Below are 21710 nucleotides of genomic sequence, written 5' to 3'. Positions count from 1 at the left end.
AAGTCTTTCCAGGCTAAGGAGTCCAAGATGTTGGGCTCTTTCTCCCTCCCACCAGGCAGAAGCTGTGGCACAGAACTGGAGCTCTGTGGGCTCCAGCCGCAGGTGGTGGCAAGCCTGGGGCATGCTGGGTCCAGGGGGAACTGTTTTCGGGGAACAGATGAAGCTGTACACAGAGGTCATAAAACAAAATTTATCTTTAATTGGTAAGTGTCAACAGCAGTACAAAAGATGGAGTGATGACAACTAGATTAGGGTAGAGAGGACAGTCTTGAGGTAAATGAGCATAAATAGGCAGTTCTTATAGACACTCCCCTGCGGGCCTGAGCCCATCATGGCATATACATTATCACCCAAGGATGGCATGTCTGACAGATCAGGAAAGCACCTTGTGCAAAAATGAAAAAAAAAAAGTAGCTAAGGTGCCAACATACACCAGGATAGACAAAGAGTGCGTCTTTCAATTTTGTCTTTTCCCTTAATTATGAGGCAGAGGAGGGGAAGACTTGGAAAAGTACCACTGAAAGATTATTCAATGAGTTGAGTTTTATCTCACGTCAATACTGCACAACAAAATCCAAGAGGTTTGTGTATGCAACAAAGCTAAGAACAACAATCCATTCCTTTAAATTTGAAGAGATTCTCTTTTTTTTTCCATTTCTTGAATCCTTAGCGAACTTTTTTTTTTTTTTTTCATTATCAAGAGGAGAGTGTGAGAAAGATGTGATGGCAACCCTTAAGGTCATTTAAAAACTTTACACTGGACTGTACAAGATTTTTTTTTGATAAACTATTTACATTTTCAGACTTTCAAACATATTCAAAGCAGCAATAGACACTAGTTTTTATGGGTTTTTTGTTTTTTTCTAATTGCCCAAATAGTTACCAGCCATGGGCCAAGTAGGTACCTGTGTTATACATAGAATTTCTACAAAGAAAATCTGCAGTTAAAATTTGCTCCAGGGTGTATTAGATGTCCCTAGAGTCTCAAGGGTCACACCCACAGTGTTGCTATAGGAACCAAAGCACAGTACCTTGACAACAGAGTTACAGTTGTCCCAACAGCCCTACACAAACTTTACACTTCGAAACAGCAGCCAGCATGTCAGTCCAGCATGTCAGTGAATTGTGCTGATTAAATTAACATAGAATACAATCTCACAATATACATCACAAACAAATTACAATGTCAGGAAATAAAAAGAGTTACAGTAAGATAAGTTATGTAGTAACAGCTTATAAGCTTGTCTAAGGTAATAAAAATTTTACATGGCAAATACAATAATGAATGAACATAAATGCTAAGCATTCTAATTTGCTACAAGCTGGAGAAGGGTACAATAAAGACTGCACTTTCAAAAAAGCAAAAACACACATGACAAAGGAAGACAAACGGAGAATGCACATGAGCAGATCTGCAATGTGCAGCATACAAAACAGTTAAATATTTGCACATTCCCCATACTCCAAGAGCACCAGCACTGAGGCCTCACTTTATGCTTGTGGTTCTTCAGGAATAAGAAACTACTGAGCAAGATATGTCACTGAGTTGCCTTCAAGCATTCCTATTGCCACAGACACTGATTGGAAGAGTATCTGCAGGAAGCAAGACCTTTCTGTCCCTACCCCACCCATCCCTCCCCTCTGCCCCTGGAGGTACCAGCATTCGGAATACTAGTTCATGATCTTTTGGAAAGCAATCTGTCCCCAAAGGAAAATATGAGATGGGGATGAAAAGGAAATGCATTTGCATATCAATATTTTTAATGATTATCAGCACAGGGGCAAGTTCGATAGCATGTGGCATCAGAAACAGAACATGATCGGCAGAAGTAACAGAAGTTGTTTATTGAGGAGGAAAACACATCAGGGGGCAGATGACTTAAGGAAATGATGCAAGTGCTTTTGTAGAAGGACAAATGAGGTCATATGATATTATTATATTTTGAGAAGTGAGCTTAAGTGCCAACTCAATCCTTGGATAAACGAGCATGACATCAGGCAAGGCTACAGCAACCATTTTTGTCACTTTCTCATTAAAAAGGAAGACCCAGTAATAACTTCAATACATTCCTCTAGCTGCATTCCTCTGCAGTTGTTGGCACTTGGTATAGGACTTCTTGAATGGTTTAAAACTACGAACTGATTCTTTTTCCTTTCCCTAATGAGTTGGTAGAGGTCAACTCTTTGCAAAATAAGTAAATCAAGAGCAGCAGCCTGGGCAGTGATGTTCAAGTTCCAGGCTGCCTTCCTGCTGAGGGCAGATGGGCTTCCCTGAAACAATCTCTGCTTTCAGCCAGCCCTGTGCTCCTGGCTCAGGAGGGTGTGCTCCAAAGAAGCAGTCTGGCTTCATAAGGCAAAGAAAGCAGCCTTTAATTTCAGCCCTAGAGAGATCACACCCTTTTCAAACACCCCAGGCTCCCATGTCACTTATGTCCAGGGGAGGCCAAAATTTGACCAGCTCACTAGCACTGTGAGCCCACATCTGAATTTAGAACTTGGTCTGGGAGTCTGTGTCAGGACCCTGGCAAATCAAATCAGGCCCCAGCACAAGGCTGCAGAGTATCAAATACCAAATGAAGCAAACTGATGTGCTCCTGAAAGGCTGAGCTGGGTCCTCGTGAAAACAACAGAGCTTCCACACCTTCCTGCAAAGGACACTGCCTGAAGTAGAGAAATTGCCAGGCTGGCTGCTCGCGTCCGCAGATGAACTTTCCTTTCTTTCCCTTCTTTCCTTCCATCCTTTCTTCCTTCCTTCTCGTCCTTCCTATTCTATATGACCTGTTTTTTTGTTTTTTTAAGGAAAGGATTGTCTACCAGTGTCCCTATCACAAATGACAAAGAAAACCCTGGTCCTGTATGCTTTTAAATTAAATGGAGATAATTTTTACCTTAGACTTGAAGATACCATCAAGTAGGGAGCACTGAAAAAAGGTGACAACATGCTTTGACTGGCATGGTGCGACATTATTCATGGCCAATCACAGAGGCAGATTTTTGCCTGTAAAATGTCATTATGCTTCTTACTATTAAATGGTCACAGAACTATCTTAGAAGGTTCGTGTGGGTTCACAAAGCAAACTGACTCTCTCCTAGATGTACTGGAAATTTACTATGTTCAATTCATCTACTTTCTATAAGGAAAAAAGGGAAAAGTCTGAGTCTGTGGACAGCAGGCTCAAAACTGAATAAGAACCCAAGTGTAGGGCTTAGCTGGCCTAGCTGCAGGATGAATGCTGCCCTCACTGTAGCTGATAATTCACTGTCCCCAGCAAATACAGTGACTCGTCAACTTCTAGTTTGGACCAACACATATGGATAGAGAACAAAAAAGAAATACATAACTTATAACTCACTAAGTACTCATGAACCAAAAATAAATTCTATTTCTATGTTATATTTACACAATTAGAAAACTCTAAAATGAGATGGTAAAGTCATAAAAACTTTGTTTAAGCCCCACTGAAATATAATGAAGTGATCCCGATGATTGTCATCCTTAATTTCCATGAATATTTAGAGCCAAACTTGGCTAATAAATAGAATAAACTTCATATGCACAAAATTTAGATTCTAATACAGCATTACTGTCTGAGCCAAAGAAAGAGGCGTTTACAATCAGATCATTCCTGAATAGCCTTTCATTTTTAAGAAAATGGCTAGAAGTTACTGCACCCCCAGTACTGAGGCAGAGCTGGAGCTAAAACAAAGTGTTCATACACACATGTATTTTGCATAAATAAATGAAATAACAAGACATAAAAATGACTCAAATCCGGCAACTGTGAGGCAAGCCCACACGAGTCGAAACAGATGACTTTTGTTCGTGTAGTTTTCGTACAACAGTTTCACATTAGTCAGAAGTGATAAAAAATACCATTTATATCCAGTGCTTATAACACTTACGAAACAACATCTGTGAGTGTGTGTGTTTTTTTTTTTCTTACTACAAGCAAAATCAAGTTTCAGTCCTAAAGAACAGTCCTTTGTTCTCCACCAGCCCAGAATATTATTTTGGCATGGTCATAAAAACAAACAAAATTAACCTACTATGCTAAATGTTCGCCTTTGTGCAAAATTAATTACATACAATACAATGCTAGTCATACAACACACTACCTATGCAGCACAATAAGAAAGGAGTGAGCGCAGAAGCCAAAACCAAAAAGAAAGGGGAGAAAACATGAGAATGAACTGAGGAGGAGAGGTATATAATCAAAGAAATCAGTAAGACATAATAAATATTCATTTTTTTAAGAAAAATGACCTCCTCCTCATTTGAAAGAAATGTACAAGAACAAAGTTCCAATCCCCAATCAATATTAAGAACAAAACATTCCTATCAGTACCTTAAACAGCTTATAGAGAGCACTCCCGGCTAGTGTCAGAGACGGTGACAGCTTGGCTCAACCTATTTATTGCTATTAGGTTTGGCCTGGCGCACTCTTTAAATAAATATGAAGATATACTATTTTCTTCCAAGTGACAAAATGGCTCAAGAAATCTGTTGGGGCCATTCCTATGTTTTGGTGATCAGATTCTGGGTTGTCCCATGAGGCAAACTGTCTCATTCTCTGACACTCTCCCACTAAATCACTCTGGGAGTAGCTCCCCCACAGGCAACAGGCCCTGGGTTAAGGAAGGTCTGAATGGCATAGCAGAGCTTCCTGTAGTTAGGAGATGGGGAATGAAACCTCACTGCCTCCAAGCCCAGCAGCACATCTCCAGAGCTCTCCTTGAGTGACAAGTGCAGTTCATCTTATAGACATAGATACGGGGAGTCAGCCAAAGGTTTGCTGTCTTATGAGCTATCTGTTCCCCAGAATTGACAGTAGGAACATGCCATACAGGGAATGTATTCCCCCCCCTTCTCCTTCCCTATGGTTTTCTTTCATTCTCTGAATGTTCCATGACTATTTGCCTCTATCTTTGCTTTGAGAATGTCATCTGGCTTCCTTCATCCTGGAACTTGCAAAGAATTCCCTGGATGTGCCAGCTAGGCAACTCAGTGTAAAGGTGCCAGCCCATGACAGTAGCACTGTATACTCTACATGGCCCATAAGCCTTGGGCTTCAGGTCTGGCTGCAGGATTCTGCTGCCTTCCCACCTGGCAGCCACCACTGTTGACTCTTACTGCTGAATAGAATTCAGAGGAAATGCCGCCAATGCAGATCCTACCACTTGTTGCAAACTGAACTGGGGGAAACTCTGGCAAAAGACTCAAGGTCACAGCGAACCTCAGAGGCATACCTGCATACCTGTTAAGTGTAAGAGTATACACCTAGACCCAAATATACAGCCCTGTAGCCAGATATACACTCATCTTTAAAAACAATAAAGATAGGTATTTAATAGTATCTTGTTTCAGAAATGCTTCCAGATGCTCTGGGGACATAAAATCAATATGTACATCTTTTGTATCTAGCAGGAGAAGGAGGTGAAAAGGGCTAAAAAGTTCTTCAGGGAAGGAGGGTGAAAAACAAGAATTATTAAATTAATGCCACCAACATTGTTTTTAAATAAATAGTAAATGGACCCTTGACATTCTGGAATGAATAAATTATTTAAGAGAAAATGTGTTAAGACTGAATGTCAGGGTTAAAGGCAAAGGGATAATGGATGTAGTGAGAGGTGGTCTTGGGCAGAGAAGACCACCAATTCGGTATCTGGTGTGGTGATGGCTCTGGTGTGTGTATGTCATACCACGTCACGCACTGATGGCACGTCAAGAGGCAAACACAATTGGGTACATGCACTGTGGCAACCTTGTTCATTCCTTACAATATCTTGTCTCCAGATTCCTGAGTACTTTACCATTTTCTGGAAAATAAAAAGTGTGGTTTGCTATTTTATTTTAAGATGCCAAAGATTGTCTAAGACTTTGCAGTATCTCCTTTAAGACTTTCAAAATATTAAGATTCAAAAGTTATGAAAAAGTTTGGCACATTCAAAGTTTAACTCTACACGCGGAGAAATGGAATTCCGAGGCCTTCTGAATATGCTCTGCACGCAGCGGCACATGCCGTGGACTAGTCCTGCTTCACGATACGAAATCCTCAGTTGTTTTCTAAAGTAATTCAGAATAAAAACACATTCACAACCTGTAGGCCGGCACAGCATACCTGAGTGAGAATGTTTAACCCCATCTAAAACAGTAACTTAAACCTTTATCAACATCCAAAAGAAAAAAAAAGTAAGACAAAAATATAAGACTTGTAAGACAGCTATGGGTTGAGATAAGTTTTCAAGTCCTGGTGTCTCATATTTAATATGTCTTCACCTAAATTAAAAAACAACAACAACAACAATAACAATAACGACAAAAAACTCAAGTTCATGAAAAATCAGGGAAAACTTAATCTGTCTCACACTTTACGAAACAATTAAGACCATTCTGCTGATGTAATTGTGGAGCCACAAATGCATGCGGGCTCTTTAAGAACTTTTTGTTGGGGGAAGGGGATGAAATGTCAGAGTATTTTAATTCAGCAAACAAAAACTCCTCAGTTGGCACTGACAGCTTCCGGGGCTTCGTTTTCACTGCTATAGTCTGATTTGGGATCGTCTTCATAGTCGTCATACATTTCCATTTCATCCTCTCCATTAATCATTTCGTTTCCAGCTAGGCTTCCGCCGTCTGTCTTCATACCATAAGTGCTCTGGATGACTGGGAGGCTGGGCTCTGGGCTGGCAGAGGTGCTAGAGCAGTCAGATGTCATCTGAGGTGACGGTGTGGTAGTTGCCATAGTAATAGCACCGGGATACACAACACCTGTTCCTGTGGTGATTGGAATCTGAGGCTGTTGCCTGTATAGATTCAAAAAATAAAATGAAATAGAGGGGAAATATCTCTATATAATAGATCTATGTACGTTCTTTCATGTGGCTTTGGGCTTTATCCCCCACACTTGTCAGAGGGGTGTCCTCTTTAACGTCCTAAGCAAGTGACAAAATGTGACAAGTGTTCCTTGGAGTAGTCCTGGCACTCTCCCTGACACTATGACTGGGGGTTAAATTAGCATAATGGAGCAATCTACTGATGGTTTTGCAACATACAGGCAGAGCTCTTTTAGGTTGGCAAATATGGCAAGGACTGGCTAACATGTGACGTCAAGGACAAGTGCTATAGTTAATACCATCAAGTTATATGTGAGATCATTTTTTTTTAGTGCCCTGAGAGAATTTTTTAAAATAGACCAGTGGCATGAGACATATTATAATTACACTAGTAAGTAGATTGGTATCATCTTTATCAAGATGAGAAAGCACCTAGTATGTCCCAAAGAATCAGATTTAGCAAAGCATTTATTTGGTATCCATGCAAATGTCTACTTATTTCAGTGCTGACCTGGCAGGGCAGGAACTTATGGAACAATCATCTTTGATTTCTTAAGCCTGAGTTCTAGGCTGAAGAAGTTGGGAGCAGACAGTGGTGAGCCTGCAACCTAAGTGAATAACAGCCACCAGACATGCTGCCTCATCCTAGATCCCAGCATGTGCCAGGGCCTGGTCACACCAGATCACTTCTTCATAATGTGACCCTAGTTCACATAAACTTAGCAGACTCTTTGTGAAGGTCAACCTCTGCCTATCTAAGGAGACATGGCTACTCTGTCTCTTAATTTCACTTAAGCACTATAACTGGCACACAAGAATTGAAGATCTACTTAACTCAGAGACTATACCTAAATAATATGTTCAAAGATGTAATATTCACCAAGTAGTCCTCAGTCTTTAGAGACAGTAAATTATGGCTGAATATTCATTTCAAAATGTCATTGGCACCACCCTTTTGAGCCTTCTTTTTCAGATATTGTAAAAGTTGGGGTCATGAAAGTTTTGGAAGATTCTTCCACCATTTTTTGCTCTGGCTTCAGACCAGTTATTGCTTGGACAATTGCTATTAACCCTATACACTATCATTGAAACTCTGTCTACCCCACTCTCACAGGAAGATTCCTGAATCCATGAAGAAAGTGCTGTGTTACCAGCTACTCTGGCATGTCCAGGAGGAGCATACTTCCTCACAGAGGCCAGCTTCCCTCCAGTCAAGTAGAGGGAGAAAGAATGATAATGACTTGGAAATACTGTGCAATGTCTGCCCATGCTACCATTAAAAATATCCTTTGATTGCCATGAAACATAGTCACAATTCCATCACCTTTCACTAACATAATATGTAAAATACTGTGTGTGTGTGTGTGTGTGTGTGTGTGTGTGTGATTTCATTTAATTACTACTGGCATTTTTCAAAGAAAATAAGGCCTTGCTTCAGGTACTGTGTTCATACTGGAAAAACCAGAATTTGAACCTATGTTGTCAACTGATTTTTTTTGAATTCCATCATTCTTAATAGAGTTCAATACACAGATATAATAAGCTTGCTATGTTTCATAAAAGTTTCTGACTTCTATAGAACCTATAAGCACCCAATTGACACTAAGCACTGATATTGTTTCAATTTCTATAATTCATTTGTTGAGTTTGGTTGCCTGAAAGAAGCAAATTATAGAGGAGTATAAATCTATGTATAGAAACATAAAATACTGGTTACCCTCTCTCATTGAATCAAATTCTAAAAAGCAATATACATTTTGCTAAGTTTTGGGTAAATTCTCACATATTAAATTTCATGCTAACCTGCCCAAGGCAGTGAATGCCTCATTGAATTGGTAACTAAGTTTTGATAATTGCAATAGAAATGTTTTTTGCCTTAATCACATTATTAGAGTGTAGAGCAAGACCTTACTGCAATATTAACCCATTTTACAGATTTTTCCAATTTAGCAAGCTAATCTAAACTCTGCAACTAACACAAACTATTAAATGGGACATTTTATTTTCACAAAGGACATTTATTTTCACAAAGAACAGATTGTCATTTTTGAAGTTTATTCTTAAAAATATCTATATCTTCATGTCTATTAAATAAATTTAACTTGAGCTCCTACTCTGTGTGGAGAGACTATATACATAGATGCTTTCATATTATCTCATAATAAACCAAAGGCTAGCATTTTCCCTCTTCACAGCAGAAGTGACCAGTTGAGGTTCAGAGGCTAAACTGGTTGTGTAAAGAAATACAAATTCCATAGCCAGGAGTTGAGTTCTTCCCTGTCATAAATTCTCTGATAGATACCAAGACTGGGATGAGAAAGGCAAGCTCACACTGTCAGAAAAATACATAGCAATTTGAATCAGAATCAAAATCTTTTAAGCTGGTCTTCTAAGCTGGTAATGAAATATTAAAAAATAAATAAGCAAATACATCATTTGTACAACTTACTTTCCAGAGTGAGGCACATGGGCTATTCAAAAGCCTATGTGGGTTGTGGATTGAGAGGGCTGTTTTGAGCCCACAGCCAGTGCCAAAGTCTGAAGAGGTGATAGTTTGAATTCAGGGGCTACTCACTGGATTTTAAGAAATGCTGGGCTCTGGTAAGGGTCTCAAAATCACACACAACTGTTTGGGGTTGTATGTGAATGCTAGAGTGATAACTTATCACTGTGAGAGATGGCTTTACTTCAGGAAGGCCTTCTAGGAAGAAACGTTTGTGGTATAGTGCAAAGAGCTCAGGGTCAGACTTGGGTTCAAATCCTAGCTCCACCAGTTATTGGTTGTGTGATCTTGGGCAGGCTAATTATCATCATGGACATCCCCTTTATTCATCTAAGCATCAGAATGTTAGGATAACATTCACCTCATAGCCTGTCAAGGCAATTAGATAAGAACATATAAGTGAAGCATTATACATGTAGAGTAAGTCCTCAATGATAATTCCCTTCTCATTCCCCATTGGGAAGTTGGAGTAAACTACACAGAGAGCTTTTTCTGGGTCTAGGAGGACACTTGATGACAAGGTGATAGGCTGGACTATCTATGAGCCCTGGCCCTCAGGAGGCATTTGGGATCAGTTGCAACAATAGATTATACAGCAATCCTCGGGGCCACTGACCAGGCTGGAGTAGGCTTCCTCTACAGCAGTGCATATAGGGAAGGGTATCCAGTGCAAAAAGGGTATCCAGGAAAGTGTGGGTATCTTCTGAGAAATGACTCTACAAAGAAAAAAGTCCCCAAAGGCTAACATTTGGTTCTGTGCAACACTTTAACCTACATTCCTTCCTTCCTCCAATTCCTGACATCTTTCCCTGTTCCCTCTAGAACTCAATGTCACTGCCACACCTTGCTCTCACTGACACTTTGCTCTCTTTAGGACACTGCTCCCCTACAGCCCTCCTAAGAGTTGGCTGTTTGCCTTCCACACCTCTCATTCGAATGGGCCTGGAGGTATGGTAGCTTCCTTCCTAGTGCCTCATTGTCTCTTACAAACTATCTTTTATTCCTACATCTTAAAATCCTCATCTTTGAATCTCATGCTACCAAACTATGCCTCCCACCACACCCTTATCTCCTTCCTGCTAGTCATTCCCCCTCATTCCTTAAAGATGTTGGTTTCTCTCTCTAATATTACCCTTACCATAACTCTCGATGGCTTCACCATCCATGCAATGATCATTCCACCACATTGCCACCTCAGTTTTGTGACCTCCCCTGCACTGTGACGAAGCTCAAAGTCATCACAATGGCCATCAAGTCTTTTCACATTTGGGATCTCTCTTCTCTCTCTGACATCTACTGTTCTTCCCACGTACTTGTTCTACTTTTCTCCTGTCATTCTGGCCTTCTATTTCTTCTTGAACCAGCCAGGAGCAACCTTGCCTCAAGATTGGTGCATTTGCTGCTTTCTCTGCCCACTTAATTTCCCTGATGTCTGCAGAGCTTGCACTCACCTGCTTCGGTCTTTGCTCAAATCTTCTCAGTGAGGTTTTCTGTGGCCATCCTATTTAAAATTGCACCCATCCTCTTAAACTTCCTGCCTCTTTCCTGGTATGCTTTCTTTAGGCACTTACCATTATTTTATATTTATTTATTTCTCTATTGATTGTTTGTCTGACTTCTAACACTAGAATGTTAGCTTTATCACCACAGAAATTTTCACTGACATGGCTCCAGAGCCTACACAATACCTAAATCGTAGAAGGTACTCAATGTTCAATACATGGAATGAATGAATGAATGAATGGACAAAACTAGTGAATGAGAGGAAAACAAATGAAAAGTGTAGGTAGCCTAATCTAAAGAAAAGAGTGAGACTAGATGTATGGGTAAGAAGGGGGAGAAAGATATGACATAATCATCTTTAGAGGATTGAATCATTGTCCTCGTAAATAAGGGAAAGAATTGTTCTAGGAGAGACCAAAGAAGAGAACTAGACCCAGCCTACAAAGCAGTAGAGAGGCAGAATATAGCTCAGTTAGGGGAAAAGAACTTTCTGAAAATAGGACATGTTTCACAAAGGAACAGCTCCCATGAAAGGTGGAAAGTTCTGCCTCTGGGGCAGCCTGGGCCAGGATGGTGGCTGGTCACATGAAGTACAGGACATCTGAAGTTAAACTGGTTCTGTGGATATGAAACCATAAGCTAACTGTCATGGTGATCTTATTGTCATTATCAACATAAAGAGAGACTAAAAAAATTAAGCAAGTATAACAGTTGAATCTGAAGAAGTGACTTTCAAGGACTTCCAAAATATTGCTCAGTCTGCTTATCTTTCATTTTCTTTATTGCCAGGGAAAATTTCTAGACTGGTCATCTTTTTCATTATTGAACAAGCCATTTTCATACCCATGTGTTCATGTGTTCTTTTATCCCAAAACAGGAATCTACTTTCTACCTGCTTGACCTGCCCAAAACTCAAGTCCCTTCCCCAAGGATACCCTATGGTTTGTTGGCCCTAATGCATAGTAATCTCTTTTCCTCTGAGCTTTATTTGCTCGTTCTATAATATCAAGATTAGCATGTCATTATATGTTATATGCATAACACTATATGTTCTCTGTGAGTGTTCATAACAAACTATTATTTGCTAATTTATTCATGTTTGTGTCTAGTTTCTTGAACTATAGCATTTGCTGAAAGTTCATGTGTATAGAATCATTATTAAGTTAGTGCAATGTTGGGTACCTAGCTGGTTTCAAATATTCCCTTACCAATTGACTGGCTAATCAATGAACAAAATGAAAAATCCAGCCAGCAGGCTCAAGCTTTGTCTATTAGGAATTACTTTCTAAAAAGCATTTTTCCTTCCTTTACAGATCAATTTCTAAGTCAAAATTCAAACACTGCAGATTTCACAAATAGGAGTAGCTGGCAGGTATTGGGCTTTACAAATAATGAATGTGCACATCAAAACAAAAATTGTAGATGTTTATAAAAGTGTATACATACAGCTGATAAGAACAGAGGTGACTAAGAACCCTCCTTCCCAGCCAAGTAAAGAGTATAAGCTAGCCCTGACAGAGCTTAGCATTGCTGCATGGTTTTCAAATCATAAGACTGTTTCTAGAATAAGGTCTAGCTTTGCCAGTTATAAAGGACCACGTATTTATTTTGGCAAAGCCCCATCATTTGCTGACTCTTCAGACCCTTCCAGAGTCTATAAATGAAGACAATAAAGTTTGTTTCTTGAAAAGATAAAGCTATATGCTTTATATCTCTGTGGTTGACATTACAGAAAGGAATAGAAATAATAGCAATCGTTATACTTTATGTATTGGAGATTCTTACACAGCTTCTTTACAAGAGGACAATATTGAAAACATCGAGGCTGGTCTATGTAATTCAACTATATTTGTACATAGTTTACAGGTGATTTAACCCCATTAGGATTTAGATCAAAGTGGTAAATGTTCAAATCACTTATAGCATAAAGAAGTAGGAAAATAATTCTAATACAGTAGTCAAATATTCACTGGGCACATAGTATGATTTTTCTTAAATAATAATATTTATTCTAATTTAGGGGTCATTGAGTGTCAGGTATTTCCTGTATTAAGTTATTCAGTCTTTAGAAGGGACTTATATTGTTGTTTTTATTGTCATTCTACATATAAGGTGCAAAAAGTTTAAATAAGTTTCCCAAGGGCAGGTGGAAGGTTTAGAGAAATAAAGATTGACATGCATCAGTTCCTACAGTAAGAAAGAAACAAATCTCATATTTAAGCCAGAACAGTCTGGCTCCAGAATTGATGCTCTTAACCACTACACTATACAGCCTCTAAACAATTTGTAGGCTCTAATTGAGAGTTATGTGTAATGGTAAAAAGGACATATGTTTCACATTCACATGTGCCTGGTTTAAATCTCAGCCCCGCCATTTACTAGCTGTGTGGCCTTAGAGAAATTATTTAACATCTCTGAACATTGTGTTTTTCAACCCTATAATGGAGAAAACATTACCTTACCTATCTTGTAAATTTATGTAGTTGTAATAATCTGTATAATTCTCTCTGTACAGTAAAGAGCATTCAATAAGCATTCAATAATTTTACCATTATTATTATTTAAGTAGTAACCCCAACGTTAATATTTTATAGTACCTGCATGATTCTCTGTTAGTTCACAAATAAATTACTAAATAAGTTTCCAAATACAGAAAATACATTTGGTCCTAATTGTTTAGAAAAAGACATCACTGTAGCTGTATGGATCTAAATGAATATCATCTCTACATTTGTAGCACTCTTATCAGGATTTCTATCAAATTCCGATACTTAATCTGCCATTGAGGGGTTAAATCCAAGGTAAGAGCTAACTTTATTCAGTATTATTGACAAATTCATTTCATAATAGCTAAGTAAAAAAAAAACTAACTCATCAGCTACAGTTGTACAGTCAGTAAAATGCACAAAATGTTGAGTAATATATAGTTTTATTGGCTTGAAAGTTATGCAAGTCTTTTCAAAATCTGCTATAAAAATTGATCTCACTCCCGTTCCATCAAGAAGTCAATAGCAATCTTTGAATAGTTTGTTTGTTTTTCTCCTTGCTTCTCTTGTCATAACCTCACATCTAATGAAGATCAATTTCCAAAGATGAGTCTCAGGAAGCTAATAATCTATCAAATAGAACTACTTAAAAGAAAACACAAATCCATAACTGGGAATAATACCTGGCTTTATGTAGTAAATATTACCAAATCTGGGCAGAGGAAAATGCTCAGCATTGAAGATTAAAGAACAAGACATTCTGGTCATGACCCCAATCCACAGTCTAAAACATCCTTCCACAACGAACTCTCCTACACCATTAGGAACAGCATTCCTCGTCTCTAAATTTCAAACATCCTTTTATACACTTTATTCCACAATATCACCCCTCATTTTCTCCAGGTTTTCTAAGAGCTCTTGCCCAAGAGGTACAGCTACACTCATGGCTGTGTTAGAGCAGGGCTGTCAGGCATGTTTTGAGGAAACACCGTGAGGACAGCTCCTATGAAGCCAGCATGGTGGAGGCTGAGACCTGGATTTAATCCTTTGAGTCTTATCATCTTTTGGAGCCATAGGACTGCTTTAAAGCAGTTCCTTTCTCTGACTTAGAGGACCACATTATTTGTATATCCAAACACCTAGCACAGCATAAGCAGTAAGTGGTAGATGTTAGTAGTTATTTAAGTTTTATATTTTAGAAGCACTGGTATGTGCTATTTTGATTCATAGCTGTTTTAATGTACCCTTGGCCCTTTAGTAAAGGGAACAAAGATAAATAATATTACTACAATTCATGTTTTCAAATACATTATCAGGGAACTAAAATAGTACATTTGATAGTTTTTTAGACTGTGGTGAGATTCACTGTCACCCAGTACACAGGGGACATGACTGGGGAGAAGGGCAGAAATCACAGAGGATCTCAAATTTAAACTTTTGATTCTCTGCTCAAAAGAGGATATATAAGATATACACTAGTAGGGGGGTGGTTACAAGAAGATCTTTACCATATAGTCTTTTTAAAAAATATTTATTTATTTATTTTTTTAGTTATTGGCAGATGTGGTGCTGAGGATCGAACCCGGGCGGCATGCATGCCAGGCGAGCGCACTATCGCTTGAGCCATATCCCCAGCCCACCATATAGTCTTAAACTTGTATTTGGCTACCTATGACTCTACAACCAAAGAGCATTATGAGTTGGAATTTTTCATAAATCCTCCATCATGTGAATAGTTCAATTATATTGCATTATACTTTTTGTGTTAAAAATATTACTTTTAAAAATGCAAACATTTCTAATTCAGAGGAATTTAATAATCCTATTTTAGCATGAAGACAGGCTAATAAATATATTAGAATCTTCAAATAATAAAGTGGCTTAAGCCAGTCTTTGTCCCCAAAGATGCTACAATAATATAAAGTAATTTATTGATTATCTACTGTGATATAGCATACAATTTTACTGTGATAGTAAATACATATTAAATAGAAATGGTAATGCTAGAGTTCATCTTTATGGGTACTATACTAAGCATGATGTAACATACTTTTGAAAGTAGTGCCACACTGAATTATCTCAATAATTGTACATGATAGGTGCTATTATTCATTTCATATGTGAGAAAATAGCTTAGAGAAGGTAAATGTCCAGCTCAAGCTGCTGACCTGGTCAGTATCTGACCCCCAAACTTCAAGGCATAATCCTCCCTAAGACACTAAGGTGCTGCAGACTCAGAGCCCAGATGACTTTCACTGGCTTGTTGAATTTTGTATTTTATTTACTAATTCAAATTAGTTTTATTCTTCAAACACATGCTTCTAAAACCAGCTTTTTGTTCCAAGGAGCTATCTTTTGAGCATCCTTACACAGAAATAGCTCTTTACTTCCTGTTTAAGGTATCTCTTGTTTCACTTTCAAGCAAAACTTTCTTATTCCAAGGCACGAAATAGTTCCTCAGTTCTCCTTCACCCTAACAACAAATGCAGCTTCCTTTTTGGCTTCCTCCATTTGTCTCTCTCCAAAGCCCTTTCCCAAGTGTCTGATTCCAGCTGCTTCAGCCAGTGCCTCCAGAATGGTCTCCTGGTTTCCACCCCACTGTGCTTCTAGGTCTGGGTGTGCTGGAATCTACAGGCATCTGCATCCCCACTTATCCTGACTACTGTGGTTAGGAGGGGCCTCTTTTGAATGCAGACAGCCAGTCAGCCAAGTCGAAATTTATACCAGAAATCTATTACCTAATTTTTAAACAAAATGACATGAAATCAGACTTGAAGATATCAAAAACATGTCTAGTTTCTGATTTAAGCAAGAAAATCCACATTGTTACTGCTTCCACCACAGAATAATTTACTGCAACAGGAGTTCTGGATCTCATGCCAAAAATGAGGTCTTCTAACCAATGTCAAGGCCAATTATCTTGTGGTAGATCCCACAACAAAAGCAGACTATTGTGATTAGAGTCAGAAGCACCACCCAGAGAAGCTGAGAAGCTTCTGGGGATTTCTTAAAGTTAGTTTTTATTTTTTTCTCCCTATGTGTCTGTCTAAATAAAGTATGAAAAACTCTGTGTGTGGGCACTGAATACCTTAGATTAGAATGGAAGACAATGAAAAGGGGCTATCAGTTGGGAGTGAGCTGCTGCAGGTTTGTTCTGAACTGTGTAGGAGCCACGTTGCAAGGCTGCCCACTTGTGACACAGCAAAGATTCTCACAGCCAAAGCCCTCCAGCATGTCCCAACCTCCTCCCTTCTCTAATCTATTTCCCAAACATACTACCAGTAGCCATCCTGAGGTTTATACTTTCCTGCAAAGGAAAGCCCAGATGGCCATATTCAGGAATACTTACCCCACTGTAAAGAACTGCCTCATCTCCTGTCTCCGGGACCTCATTAGTTGCTTATACTCCCCAATCCGGAGCTTTTTGCCATCAACAATGCAGGTGCGTTTGGGTCGGGGTTTGTATTTATAGTTTGGGTACTTCTCTAAGTGTATCTTGCTTAGCCGGGCCTGCTCTTCATAATAAGGTTGCTTCTCCTGGTTGGACATGGATTTCCAGCGAGATCCTAGACATAAAAATAGCCTAATTACCCAAATGGTCAAGGCAACATATTCCAGGCAAATATGACTAGATGGACCCTTGGCACTGTTTCACTCACCTCTGTTCTGGGTAGCTCCTATTGCCACATACCACTGAATTTCCCAACCAGTCTTTTAGACGATAGAGCAAAACAACAAAATTTTGTACAAAATGCATTTGTTGTATTTATTTCTCTCAGTGATTTAAGGCTGATGATACTGTTATTTTAAAATATATCTTTGCTGTTTAAAGATCATCTCCTATACCAACGTCTTTCCCTAGTTATCTGCCTCTCTCTCTCTTTCTACAGGGTTAAAAAAGCCTGAACTTGCTAAGCATACTTTTGAGAATGACAGGATTCACAGGAAAAGCTTTCTTGGTTCCAGAAATTCAAACATCTCTCAATACTCCAAGCATCTTTAACAAAGCTGACCTTTGATAAGATGTCAGCTGATGTTGTTATCCCTCCATATATAAAAGTCTTCTGTGCACACTGTCTCCCCGGTCTATGATAATTAAAAAAAAACAAAACAAACAAACAAACAAAAAACCTAAAACTCTACTTCAGAAGTTATAGCTTTAGAACAGGAAGGTACCATTGGAATTATATATACCATTTTCAAGTATTATAAACACATTCATTGAAAGTTGTATGAATAAAAGTACAAAAATTTTTAATATGGTTTATACAGGAAGAAGGAGAAGCATTCACTTCTCTAATATTGTTTATAAAGAATTATCTAAACACTTGACGAAGGAGGGATGTGTTTTTTTACATGTATCAAATTGCATTTTTGTGTCTCGCTGGTGAAAAAGCGGTAACAGCTGTGCAGACTAGATGTTAGCTATTCTTTGGGGGAGATTTTTCATACATAAACAAATGGAAAAGTTGTACAAATATTCTCCGTAGCCAGCAATATCCTGGTCTGCTTTAATAGCACATCCATCCCTGTTCTTTCCTGATTGTTGTGCAAAAGTTGTGTAGAACATCTATGCAGATAGGTTTTTCTCTGTTCTGCTGGCTCCCAGCAGCTTTAAGCCCCAGTTAACAGAGGATTCTTGGTATTCTTGAAATGCCTGGGCTTAAAAGTTTACATTTTAATGAATATACTTACTGTATTCCTAATAATTTTTTCACAGAATACACACTAATAATATAGATTCTCCACAGCTGCCAAAGTGGAAACAGAGAGGGTCTGTACCCATCTGAAAGCTCGCTCACATTACTACCATTACTACTAAACCAACAGGAAACAAATATGAAGATCTCAACGTCAGATATCAAATTATAAGGCCAAAGCAGCACTGGCATTTTCTAGAATGTCTTTTAATTTGAAAAAAAAAAAAGTCTGCTCATTAGGAACATTTTGGTTTGGAGGATATTTAAATTAAAAAGAACAACATCTCTAAGTATTAATCACTGAAACAGCAAAAATCCCACTTAATTATAATGACATTAAATATCCATCTTTAAATTCAGAAGTCAAAATTTAAAAAAAAGAGAAAAACCTGCATTTTAACATTTCATCACTATCTGAGCTTATGTATGTTTTAAATTTTCTCAGAGGTCACTGCCTCAAAATGTCTCAGAATCTAGTTAAATTATTTATACAGTAACAAAACATGTGTATTTGTATATGTCCAGATCACTGATATTTACTCAGGTTAAATATTTATTGCCTCTGAACAAAACATTTAAAAAATTAAAACCACAGTTTAAGTCTCTAATGTTTTTCAGCTTCTTAAACAGCTCCCTTTGAGATTTTGTCACATTATGACAGCTTAAGTAGAACAGTGCCTTCTGTGTTTTTTCTTTTTAAAGAGGAAACATGTTGACTGTAATGCTGCATGTTGGATAAAATATGTTCAATATGTTGAGCACAATAATTCTAAACTGTATAATCTGTGCTAGGCAAGCTTTATGCTAAGAGAACAAGGTTTGAGTTTAATCCTGAGAAACAGGAGAATCACTCTGGCAATTTACCACAAAATGGGGCTCTGCCCTGTGGTCTATGTATTCAGCACAGTGCTATGAAATTTGAACTAGTCATATCTTATTAAAATAAATGTAGTTTTATTTTACAAGTTTAAAAGTTATCATTAGAGGCTCTGTTCTGTACTCTATGAATTTCACACCATTTTGGGGTTCACCCTAGTCCTGGATGAATTCTTTTAGTGGGACACATGAACTCAAGAATACTAGAGCAGAAAACCTAAGATCTGTGAGTATTTCCAAGGCTATATAGCAACTTACAAATTTAAAAAGATTGAATAAAGAGATAAATCTAGTCCCCATGATTCTGGTTTAGCAGTCTCCTCTTATGAGTTGCTAAATTCACAATATTAACACGATACTATGGTCTGCCTTTAAAATCAGTTTTTTAGCCACCTGCTATGGTAGATGCGGTAAGTCCCAAACCTAAATGCCATGTTCTGGGGAGGAGGAGATGATGACAAAAGCTGCTATTGCAGCTGACTAAACTTCATCTGGCTTCTCCAGCCACAGTCCCCCTTGGGAGCCTAGTTCTGCCCCTGTTTTCCACTCATGCAGCACTCATGGGGTGAAAGGTCAGCATTAGCTGTGCCCCTGTACTCACCTAAGATTTTGCTAATGTTGGAGTTGTGCATGTCAGGGAAGGCCTGAAGGATTTTCCTCCTCTCATCCTTTGCCCAAACCATGAATGCATTCATTGGTCGCTTGATGTGTGGCTCACTGCTGGCACGGCCTCGGGCATCCCTGTAGACTCGTGCTTCAGCCACAGTGGCACCTCCTGTTGGCCAACAATAATACTGCTGTAGTTTAGCTGCAGAGCCATTCATTGCTTTACTTCCTGTAATGTCAGGGCAGGAAGAACAAGATGGGTGCAAAGAATTATTATAGAGATAAAGTAACATTACAGATTGTCGCCTTGGCTCCAATGCTAGCCCTGGGCCTGTCTCTTCTAAGTGATCTCTTGGGAGCAGAAGACATTTTCAGATGATAATTCTTCAGGCCCTTCTTATGTAGCCCCAAAGGGACACTGGAAAGAATTAACTTTGCATATTTTCATACAGCTGATACATTTACTACAATCAACTCCAGGTGATCAAGTAATGACTGGCATTATTTTATAGCAAACTTTCCTGCTGTGATTCCTTCCTTCAAAAGCAGGCTCTTCCCTGTCATTTTAGCTTCACATGCCAAAAATCACAGCCATCTCAAACAAAATTCCCCCCAAAGAGAATTGTTTTTCACAGCACTGTCCCTTGGCCTGCACCATGCTTCTCCTAGTCTGTCATGCTAAGTCCCACACATCCTTCAAATCCTATTCAAATGTTGGCATGTTTCATAATGAATCGATTCAAGGAAAAATAATGACTGAGCAATTCCTGTGAGTTAGGCTTTACATCAGGTGCTAGGGATACAAAGGCAAATAAAGTGGCTTCTGCTTTTAAGGTGCTCAGAATTGGAGGGGAGGCAGGCACTTATACCAGAAAGTGTGGTAAGTGCTGCAAAACTGGAGTTAACAAGGTGCAAAGGAGAAGCATACAGGATGGTCAGCTACTGCTTCCTAGGAGATGTGATGCTCCTGCTGAGGCTCAAAGGCTGATATGGAATCTGCAGGTAAGCAGGAGAGGGGAGTAAAGACAGATGAGAAGGGTGTTCAGGCTAAAAGAACAGCATTTGCAACGATGCTCCCAGGCAGTGTGCATTTCTTCTTGTTTTCAAGCTCCATGTCCCAAAGTAGTTATTGTTTATGTGACTGTGTCCCTCCGATGTTTCTATGCCATCCCTAGGAACATGAGATCTCTGAAGTTTGAGATTATCTTGCACTTGTTCTTGAATACCTGGGATTCTTCACATACTAGACAATAAATATTAAGTGAAAAAATATGTGGTTTTCAATTCTTATGAAAAAGTAGTAGACTAGTAAAGGTGTTCATTTCAAGGGTCCTGATATATTTTTCTGTTGTTTAATGGAATTTCTTTAACACCTATGAAACTATATTTAAATTTCTGGTGTAATTTCTGAAAAGCTGACTCTAGTAATGTAATAGATTGGAAGCTCCTTAAGGATGGGGGCAAGGGATGGCTCTTGTCATTGCTGTATTCCTTAGATCTAGTGGAATATCTGGCACATAGAATTTTAGTTAATAAATGTAATGAATGAATGAAGCTCTTGCTTATCTTCACGATCCCAACCTCTGCCCACCTGCAGTGTGACATACCAATATATGCTTTGTCATGTGGCAATTACTGCCTATCTCCCTATGCACTGAGAACTTCTAATAGTAAGATACAAAGTGTTGGACTGATGTCAATACTTCTATGCATAAGCAGGAAAGCCTTCCCCCAAAAGTGTAGGTGCAAACCCCACATTTCTGTTTTCTGGACAAAGTAAATCCTTTCAGCTCAGCCAACTTATATAGAAATAACACAACCTAATCAATCTCTGGTCCTTCTATTTCCAGATACCTTGGTTAAGTATAAATTTGTTGGTGTCAAAACCAGTAATAAATTAGAACATTAAAGCACACTGTTATTTGGCAAATATGTTCATCATTTATTGTAAACAAAAGACAGGATAAAAGGATGGAATTGGCTAATATTGTGATTTTTTTCCTAAACATGAAGGAGGGTGGAGAGGCCACTTTCTGAAAATCATGCACAAATAAACATATTTTTTATAAACAGCCCTTCTTTTAGGCTTACTAGACAGAATGATGCCTTACATGAAAAGTCTCAGATCCCAAGATGCATAACTAATATGCTACCTTTTTGCCACCATACCCACAGTACATTAATTTCATTTAAAATGCACTG

General features: G+C 38.6%; 1 protein-coding gene across 21 annotated transcripts in view; it reads right to left on the bottom strand.

Moving 5' to 3' along the window:
* Nucleotides 1–200: 200 nt before the first annotated feature.
* The window catches only part of Sox6 (SRY-box transcription factor 6), a 570577-nt gene continuing 549067 nt past the window's right edge, over nt 201–21710 (bottom strand). For 15 of the 21 annotated variants that reach the window (XM_077798166.1, XM_026399004.2, XM_077798165.1 and 12 more), the window contains 3 exons: nt 19504–19737; nt 16676–16892; nt 201–6804 (listed from right to left, as the gene is read on the bottom strand). In XM_077798166.1, coding sequence (XP_077654292.1) covers nt 6501–6804; nt 16676–16892; nt 19504–19737 — 755 coding nt within the window. In that variant the 3' untranslated portion in view covers nt 201–6500. The remainder of the gene's footprint in view (nt 6805–16675; nt 16893–19503; nt 19738–21710) is intronic. The other 6 variants (XM_026399011.2, XM_077798167.1, XM_077798168.1 and 3 more) reach the window with 1 other exon arrangement.

The sequence above is a fragment of the Urocitellus parryii genome, chromosome 4, assembly GCF_045843805.1.
Source record: "Urocitellus parryii isolate mUroPar1 chromosome 4, mUroPar1.hap1, whole genome shotgun sequence".
Lineage (NCBI taxonomy): Eukaryota > Metazoa > Chordata > Mammalia > Rodentia > Sciuridae > Urocitellus > Urocitellus parryii.
Note: the sequence above shows the minus strand (reverse complement) of the source record. Positions and strands in the feature narration are given on the sequence as shown.